The sequence below is a fragment of the Triticum dicoccoides genome, chromosome 1B (genome assembly GCF_002162155.2).
Source record: "Triticum dicoccoides isolate Atlit2015 ecotype Zavitan chromosome 1B, WEW_v2.0, whole genome shotgun sequence".
Lineage (NCBI taxonomy): Eukaryota > Viridiplantae > Streptophyta > Magnoliopsida > Poales > Poaceae > Triticum > Triticum dicoccoides.
This window is the reverse complement of record NC_041381.1, coordinates 702,694,912-702,704,562: the sequence shown is the minus strand read 5'-3', so window position 1 is coordinate 702,704,562 and position 9,651 is coordinate 702,694,912. Positions and strand designations below refer to the sequence as shown.

The window sequence follows — 9,651 nt, the reverse complement described above, 5'->3', positions numbered from 1 at the left end:
TTCTATACGTACGAGAAAATCTATTTATATATATGCATAACGTGTACAATTTGTAGTATCGTGAAATACCAGCAAACAAAAAAAAATGTAATGGAAAATAAAAAAACACCCAAATATTTAGTATCGGTTGGTGTTACCAACCGGTATTAAAGCCCCTACGCGCACCCGGGCCTGGCTCGTGCCACGTGTTCACACTTTAGCGCCGGTTCGTGACGAACCGGTACTAAAGGGGGGACCTTTAGTCCCCACTCTTTAGTGCCGGTTGTAGAACCGACACTAAAGGCCGTTACGAACCGGCACTAAAGGCCGGTTCTGCACTAGTGTATGTACTCCCTCCGTCCGGAAATACTTGTCGGAGGAATGGATGTATCTAGATGTATTTCAGTTCTAGATACATCCGTTTTTATTCATTTTTGCGACTAGTATTTCCAGACGGAGGGAGTACTTCATTGTCCTAAAATATTATCACAGACTAATCAAGCCTAGAGTTCTTCCCCTTTAGGAGAGTTCTTTTGTCTACCGTTAAGATCACTGATGTTGATACTGTTGCAGTAGAATTTTTTTCCAAATTTTTTATCTCCCGGGAGGCAGCCGGAGCGGCGCTCGTCCCTTCCCCTTCGCCGCCCTCCTCCCCCTCCCCCTCGTCGCCGCCGGCGGGCGCTCCCGTGCTAAGCCTAGGTGGTGTCAGCGGCGGCGGGAGCTTCTCTCGCCGCGCGCGACCCTCTTTCTTGGGGCAGGAGGTCGGCAGCGGTGCAACTCGACTGGCGACGGTCCGGCAGCCTAGAGGTGGTGGCGCTACCCCTTGGCCGTGGGGTGGCCTAGTGGCGCGGGGCTGAGTTGGGCCCTTAGGGCCCCATCTGGGTACGGGCGGGCCAGCTCCGGCATGGCCTCACTGCCTTCTGCGCGTTGAAGAGGAGGGGCGGCTCGGACGGGGGGCGACGGTGCCAACGGTGTGCCCTCTCCAGTGCGACGGTGTGAGCTTTATGGGCATCTCAGAGCCCATGCCCATGGCCCGCGGGCTTGGTATGCCCCTACTGTTGCGTCCGGTCGGTTGCTGTCGTTGACGGTGGAGGTCAGTCCCCCCCGCATGCCGACGGTGCCGCTACCCCTAGTCCCGGCTCTTCTTCTTCCCTGTGCAAGTTCCACTTCTATGTGTCGTGGTGAGAAAACGTGAGTGGCTTCAAGATCATGCTGATGCAGGGTGGTGGGCGATATGGTGGAGTGCTTCGGAGGGTCCGTGGTGATGGTTGGGATAGGAAGAAATCCCTGTCGGCCTGTCTGACACTAACGTGGTGGCGCCTGAGCGTGCCACGGGCCTTCCTGAAGGGCGTTGGGTGTTACCCTTCCTTTCTCCTCGCCGCATACCGGGGAAAACCCTTGACAGCAACATCGTCATTGTCGCGTCCCTTCTTGGAGGTGTTGTTTGGTATCGACGCTTCGGAGTCTAGGAGCTTGGTGGGAGGTCTCCGATGGACGCAGCTGTCACGGGGCTTCTTCATTTTTGTCGATCTGCCGGTGTCGGCATTTCTTTCTTTTGTATTTTCTCTTTCTTTTTTTGGGCATGATTGTGCTGCTACCACTCCAGCACCTATTGTTGGCTGTATTGGTGTTTGCTATATTAATATAGCGGGGGCACAAGACTATTTCGAGATGTTTTCATGGAGATTTGATATCTTAAACTTCTAGGGGAAAGCCAAGAATATGATGATGTATTCACCAAGAAAAACCTAGGGGCGACCTAGGCCCAAGATGAACCTTTTGGAGCCATCCTTTCACGGCAAACTACCCCCGATGCCTTTTTGTTTTCTTGGAGATCCGTAACTACGAAAAATCTCAAATTTGTTTGGTAGGTCAAAAACTTTTAGGGGAAAGTTTGCTCCCGAAAGAGGGCTTCAAAAGGTTGACATGTTGCCTAAGCGCCCTTGGGTTGTAGGCGCCTACGTGCCCTGTGGGCCCTCCTAGCCCAAGTCGAGGCCCCCGAATGCTCCTTGTTTCACACACACCATCATATTTTGTTTGAAGGTTTAAAATATCTATTTTGCCTGAAAAGATAAACAAATGGAAAACATAAACCGACATTGGTCACTTTATTAATAGGTAGTCCAAATAAAGTTGAAAAACAATGTATAAACAATGGAGATATGGCACAAAACATGCAAACATTATATATAGTTGGAGATGTATCGACGACCCGCTGTGAATCGGTAGAGGTGAGTGCTTATTCGATCCCGGGGAAGGCAAGATATAGCATTTCCGGTTATAAGATGCCTATGAGTGTCTTTTAAAAAATACAGTTCCAACAAAGGAAAAAAGAGTTAAAAGAAGAAATAACAAGAAAGTCTAGTGAAATCTCCACATTGTGCAAGCCAGTTGGGTGATTTTTTTGAATTTCATGATATTTTGAAATTCCGTACATTATTTTTTTGGAGTCACGAACAAATTTTAAAAAACTGTGAACCATTTTCTGAATCCATGAACAATTTTGTATTCCCTCCGTTCCGAAATGTAAGTCTTTTTAGAGATTCCAATAAGAGATTACATACGGAGCAAAATGAATGAATCTACACTCTAGAATATGTCTATATACATCTGTATGTAGTTCATAGTGGAATCTCTAAAAAGACTTATATATATTTAGGAACGGAGGGAGTAGAATGCATGGAAGTTTCATCAAATTCTTTTACATATTTGAAAATCATGAACATGTTTTTTCGGACATTTCCTAACTTTGGGCATTTTCGAAAGTTATGAAAGTTGTGACATATATTAAAAGGGAAATTTATGAAAACATAGTATTTTTCTTAAATTCTTCAACATTTTTTGTTTTTTCTGAACATTTCCTGACCGCACTGGGCTTGACAAAGAAGAAAGAGCCGGAAAATTGGAACAAGCGCATGGTTGGCTCGGGCTTGCTCGCAAAATCATAAGTAGGCGCACCGGCACCTTTGGAGAGCGCTAGAAGCACAACCCCCACCCACTCATTCACTCGCTCCTCCCTCCTTTCCCCTCTGCGTCGGCGACAGGAAGGCGAGCGAAGGAGGAACCCTAGCCACGGGAGCAAGCAGGAGCGCCCAGATCCCCAAGGTACGCTCACCTAAACCTACCGCATTCTCCCGGTCCATGATGATGATGATGATGTGTGTGTGTGTGTGTGGGTGGGTGGGGGAGCCGCCGCCGGCCGGCTAGCGGTGGTTATTCGTGACAGACTTGTCATCCTAATCCCTAGTTGACATATTGCTGGCAGGCCGGCAACGATGGCGGCGGATCGGTGCGCGGCGAGGAGGCTCGGTGGCTCCCTGCTCCATCGAACGCAGAGGCGGTCACGGAGGAGAAAAATATATTTAGGGAAGTAGATACGTTGGAGACATATCATGCAGCCCTCACACACCTAATGAATCAATTTTGCGCAGTGAGGACAACTGACTGGCTCGGAAGAGCAGCCGTAATGGTGACCCAGGCACCTGTGAGGCGCACGATGGAAATGAAAAGCCTTGGCGCAACAAGAGTAACAAGCACCACAATAGAGGAAATAGCAGCGACACCGATGCGATACCAACAATGTTTTAAATAGCGGGCTATGGAAAATAGCGGCGGGCCTCCAAATCAGATATAGCGGGCTATTTGTGAAGGCGACCATTTAGCGGCACCCTGCTGAAAAGGCTATAGCCGGCTATTTAAAACTATGGATAGCAGTCAATGCCAGATTCAGCAACTAGCGGGGCGGCAAAAAATAGGAAGTCCTTTCAAGGGAATAAAGATGGTACGTCAACGCTGGACAAAATACTGGACAAGCCATGCGCCATCCATGACACTCCCGACAAACCTTAGGCCTTGTTTCCTAAGGATGGCAATGGGTCGGGTTTGGATAGGGTTGAACAATATCTAATCCATATCCATATCCATGAAGAAAGTCTTTGTCTGCCCATGAAAAAATCCATGGGTGAAAAGTTATGTCCATGTCCAAATCTGATGGATATCCATATCCACTGGATATCCATATCCACTGGATATCCATTGGGTCCTCTGTAGACATATAAATAAGGCTAACACAATATTAACATAAACTCTTCCATTCTTCAACTCGTGGCAGGCTAGGCTTCACTTTTGGTAAATCAACACCCAGTAACAAGCTAAGATCATTTAGTATTTCTCTAACATATGAGAATGACGAGTCATTTAAGAAGGAGATAAAAATAAGGGAAGGGGTGTTGGATTATGTTACAGAGGGGATTGACTATCAGCTTATAAAAGTTAGGGTGGGGATTGTGTAAGTTATTATGCATGTTTTAGATAAAAAAGTGTAAAATTGCAGTGGGACATGTGAACGTGGGGCAGGGATAGCATATTTTTTCCCCATTAAGTCATACTATCGGGTCGGGTTTGGGTATATCCATGGGTATAAGATTATATCCATGCCCTACCCATGAACAATCGGGTCGGGTTTGGGCGCCACCCATGGACACAAAAGCATATCCAAACCCTATCCATTCGGGTCGGATATCCATGGATATCCATGTCCGTGGATAAAATTGCCATCCTTATTGTTTCCAAGCATTAAGACACCATTTTTACTCACTTTTCTTACTTGCTACCTTGCTGTTATCATTTGTTTAGATTCTAAAAAACTATTTCTACCATCCATATTACACATATATCATCATCTTTTCGTCGAACTAGTGTACCTATACAACTGACAATTGTATTGGGTGTGTTAAGGACACAATAGACTTTGTATTTTGATTGCAGGGGTGTTTGAGAGAGAACCACCTTCATCATACACCTCTTGTGGATTGATAAACCTTAGGTTATCCACTTGCATGAAAATTTGCTTATGTCCTACAAAACTCTGCGCCTGGATGCCCAACAAAGTCTACAAAGAATAAAATTGCATAGTAGACATCAGAAGCCTCCAAGCAAAGTTTGCACCCTAGGAACCATTAGCCTTTTCTTCCGAACCATTCTGAGGAGACTTTGACCTGCAACCTAAGAAGGGACATTTCTTGGATTGTTGCGAATATCCCACAAACACAATTTATAGGTAGATTTTGAAGTAGAAGTTCCATTAGGAGTGAGATCCTAACAAAGAATGTCAGGGCGGTCATCATGAATAATACTTGTTTGAGTAACGGTGGAGGCCATGGGCTTCTGAAAGAGAGAGTGAATGAGAGTGTTGTTCCAAACTTTTTGACCTAGGAGCCAAAGATCTTTAACCAAAGCAGGGCAATAGAATCCAGGAGGTTGAATAATGATCTGTGCATGAAAAAAAAAATCCTAGAAGTACACCAAGGAGTACTCCAAAGGGAAATATTTCCTTGGGTAATTTGGTAAAAGAATGGGCTTTTAATTTGGGAAGCATTTTGAGAATAGAGGACCAAAAGGCTAATTTGGGGGTGTTGGGAGTGGCAATCGAAATAGAAGAATCCTGGGAATATTTGGATTAAGCACTAGATATAAATGAGAATTGTGGGATTTAGCAAGTCTCCATGCAACAACAAGAATAAGACCTTCGTTGGGGCTTGCAGATTTCTTATACCTAACCCTCATTGGTTGGAGTTCCATATATCCTTCCAAGCACTAAGGAAAAGGCTCGTATTAGAATTGCTTTCTCTGATTCCCATCCACGAAAAATTCCTAATAATAGAAGTGAGTTTAAGAATGACATTTTTGGTGAATAAAATGTTAGACAGATAATATACATGAATGGCAGCAAAAACAGATTTGATGAGCTCAAGTATAGCTACATGAGAGAGCATATTAGCCTTATAAGCATCAATTTTGTTCATAAATTCATCAATCACAAAGTTATAAGTTGCAACTCTATTCCAAGAAGGGAGAATGAGAGGGTGGCCCAGGTGAGTGAAGTTACTGTCCATGGTAGAAACGGGGAAGATGGTCTGAATATCTGGCTTAACAACTTGATTAACATGTACACTAAGAAGAATAGCAGATTTAGTCACATTTGGAACTTGACCTGGAAGAGCACAAAAATGATGAATAATTTGAGCCATAGAGCTAGCTTCTTGAATAGTGGCTTGCCCACAAACTAGAAGATCACGTGCAAATAGAAGAGAGTGAATAGGAGGGCAATTAGGTCCAAGCAAAATTCCCTGAAGATGGTTAGCAGAAAAAGCATCATTAAGAGCCAGAGATAATTCATTGATAACAAGGACAAACAAGTAAGGAGGCAAAGGACAAACTTGACGAATTCCTCTGTGACTTTTAAACTTATCAGAAGGTTGGCCATTAATGATGAGAGAGAAAGTACACGTTGAAATGCAAGCTTAGATCAAATTTATGAAATGACCATACAATCCTTTACGAGTAAGCGCAGAACAATGAAATTTCATTCAAGACGACCAAAAGGCTTAGCAAGATCCAAGAAGAAAAACCGGGTAGTAGTTCCAAAGGGGAAAAAGGAAAGAAAGAGATATAACCAGTTGGGCCGAAAGCTCAAGCTCCAAGAAGTGTCCAGTGGGCTGGCAAGACAGATTATAAGTTGGGAGGCGCAGCTTCCGGACACCTCACCCACTCACCCACCCACTTTCCCCTTCTTTCTTCTCGGCGGAGGCGCAGGCGCAGGCGAACGAGGAACCCTAGCCGCTCGAGCAAGCAGGAGCGCCCAGATCCCCAAGGTACGCTCACCTAAAACTACCGCATTCTCCCGATCCACGATGATGATGATGATGATGTGTGTGTGTGTGTGTGTGCGCGCGCGCGTATGGGTTGGGGTGGGGGAGCCGCGGCCGGCCGGCCGGCCGGCGGTTGTTATTTGTGACGGACTTGTCATCCTAATCCCTAATCGATGTATTGTTGGCAGGCCGGCGACGATGGCGGTGGTTCGGTGCGCGGCGAGGAGGCTCGGTGGCTCCCTGCTCCAGCGAGCGCAGGCGGCGGTCGCGGGGAAGGAGGGACGCCGGCTCGGTCCAGGCAGGTTCATGCGCTCCCGCCACCTCTCCAGCGAGGTAGCTATCCGTCTTTCTTAACCAAAATTGACATCTTTTTTCTCAGGATTTATTATATGTCACGGCATCCCCTAATCGAATCCCTCTGCCGTGCAATCGAAACAGCAGCTTGTATCTGAACCAAAATTGGCATCTTTTTCTTCTTCTCATGGTCATGGGTAATGATTTATCTCCGGACATGATGGATCGATGTAGCCATTTATAATCCAATTATGTGCACATGATGGATAGATGTAGGCTTTTTATAATCCAATTATGTGCAATCGAGACAGCAACATGCATCTGTTTCCTCTCCAAGCTACTACTACTACTGCTGCTGTAGTAACAAGAGCAAGATTAATAAAATTGCTTACTTATCATCTAGCCTCACCTGAAAATCCTGACGTATTGTATTAATTGCTGCTTGTTGCAACAGGACTGCATCCAAATCATCTCATTAGGCTAGGCAACCTTAGTTTCATGGTTGATCTCATCTGAGCAAGTCATCAAGTGCAGCACATAGTAATTTATTTCCTATATAAGCATGCCATACTGTCACTCAATCGATCGATTAGCCCGACCTATTAATCGAATTCTGTGTGCAATTCAAACAGCAGCATGCATGCATGCATGTGCCTCCTGCATTAGCTGGAAAGTGGAAACAAAGAGCAAAGTTACTTGCTTAGCATCGTCATGCTTGTTATCCTGCTGTACCACTGCTTGTAGCAGCACGACTCGCTGCAAATCATCTCATTGATTGGGCAACCATATTTTCCTTTCCTGGTTGACCTCAGCAGCCCCTCTAGCACATCTATCATTAATTGCAGGAGCACATAGGATCGATTTTGCTCATGTTTTTGCTATCTTGAACCATATCATGTCTTGTTGTTCATGCTCTTCCTTGTATATATATAGTCAGTAATTTAATTTATTTCCCAACCAAGATATATATTCTGCTTCTCTATATATATACATTATGATGATTTTCTGACTAGTTGAGCCTCACTTATTTGACGGGCACGGCAGTATTCTTCTTAATTACTACTCCCTCCGTTCGGAATTACTTGTCGCAGAAATTGATTTATCTAGACGTATTTTAGTTCTAGATACATCCATTTTCGAGACAAGTAATTCCGAACAGAGGGAGTACGTATTTATCAATCACAAGCAGCACTTGGTTACATAACTACTCCCTCCGTCCCAAAAATCACGTCGCTCAAATGGGTGTATCTTAATTAGTGCTATAGATTCATCCATTTGAGCGACAAGCTTTTTGGGACGAGGGAGTATGATACTAGCTAGGCAAGCAGCACATTGAGTATTGTCTTTATTATCTGTGTGCCAGTGCGCTCGCGAGATCCAGGACAAGAAGCTGGAGCTGCGCAACTTGATAGCCAAGGCGCTGAACAAGAAAGAGGAGCTGCATGGGGCGCTATCAAAGGCGGCGAAGAATTCTGAGGCGATTGGTGAGCCTGACTTGCGGCTGCTGGAGCGTTTCTCTCTACGGAAAGTCGCTCCGAAACCGCATAAAGCTCCATCGTACGTAGAACATCCTGTTCCATTTTCTTCCTTAATTTCCGGTTTGTATGTTTGACAGGAGTTGATATGTATGATATCTTGTGACCTGCAGGACCTGGAGGCGGATCGCTGCAAGAGCCAACGGTTTGCTGGAAGCAGCTGCCAACGTGACAGTCTTCGTTCTGGCTACTGCTTTTGCAATTGGTGGCAGGTTCAGCAAGGGGGCAAAAGGCGAGACCGTTGGCGAGGAAAACCAGTGAAGACTCGGCTTGTGTTTCACTTCAGTTATGATGACCTGCAGTTTGGCTAAGTTATCTCTGTGATATCGCGTGCGTGACACAGTAGGGATGCTGTCTGAGTTGATTTGCATGTTGGATGGAACCGTGGGTTATTTTGGTTGCGCTGAACCTTGTTAGCCTTATGTCCTGAAGTATAATGCACGATGGGTGGGCAGTTTTAGAAACATATTCCAACTGTTTACTTTTGCTCTTAATTGACGCCGGTTATCTTGCCTCCATTATACATGTCTCTAATTCATCACTTGCTCTGTCTCACAATATAATATCGGACCTTCTTGCAAGCTATGTTAGCTTAGCTTGCAAAAACGTCTTATATTATGTATGTTATGGGACGGAGGGAGTAGATACACCTTATGGGCTTCATAGTTACTACTTCTCCCTACATGCTCAAACTTGTACATCTCAAAAGCAGCAGCCTGAAGTTCGATCGTGAAGTTCTTTTGACATTTGCCAGGCAGTCCATTAAAGAGTGTTGAATTGCCCACTCGGAATGAAGAATACTATGAAGTGTTCCCTTGCAATGGTAGCCCAGCCTGAAGTTCCCTTGCAATGTGTTGCAGACGTATAAGGAGACATCTTCATATTACCCACATTCACGTTTCGCATTGGCACTTTCCGCATGATTTGCTTTTTGAGTTCGTTTTGGTCTTTCGGTAGCTAGAATTATTCATCTGCATCAAATTCATATGTGGTACCATTGCTCGGTTGTGTCTTCTTGATATTTGCCTAGTATATGTGTTGGAACTAGCCTCTCGGGCCTATGAGCAAAACCCCCAAAGAAATATGCCATTCTCGGCATCCAAGGAAAAAGACGGCGTCGAGTGTACCTTGTCATTGTGAATTTCTTTGACATCTGTTAAGCGGTCCGATGCAACAAATAACCGCCAAATAGA

General features: G+C 45.1%; 1 protein-coding gene across 1 annotated transcript; it reads left to right on the top strand.

Annotated features, from left to right (window-relative positions):
* The first annotated feature begins 3,074 nt into the window (after positions 1-3,074).
* On the top strand, positions 3,075-8,976 carry LOC119349839. The gene is made up of 4 exons (XM_037617933.1): positions 3,075-3,084; positions 6,818-6,962; positions 8,287-8,480; positions 8,572-8,976. The coding sequence occupies exons 2-4, from the start codon at positions 6,828-6,830 to the stop codon at positions 8,717-8,719; spliced, it is 477 nt and encodes a 158-aa protein (XP_037473830.1). The 5' UTR covers positions 3,075-3,084; positions 6,818-6,827; the 3' UTR covers positions 8,720-8,976.
* Positions 8,977-9,651: the final 675 nt, after the last annotated feature.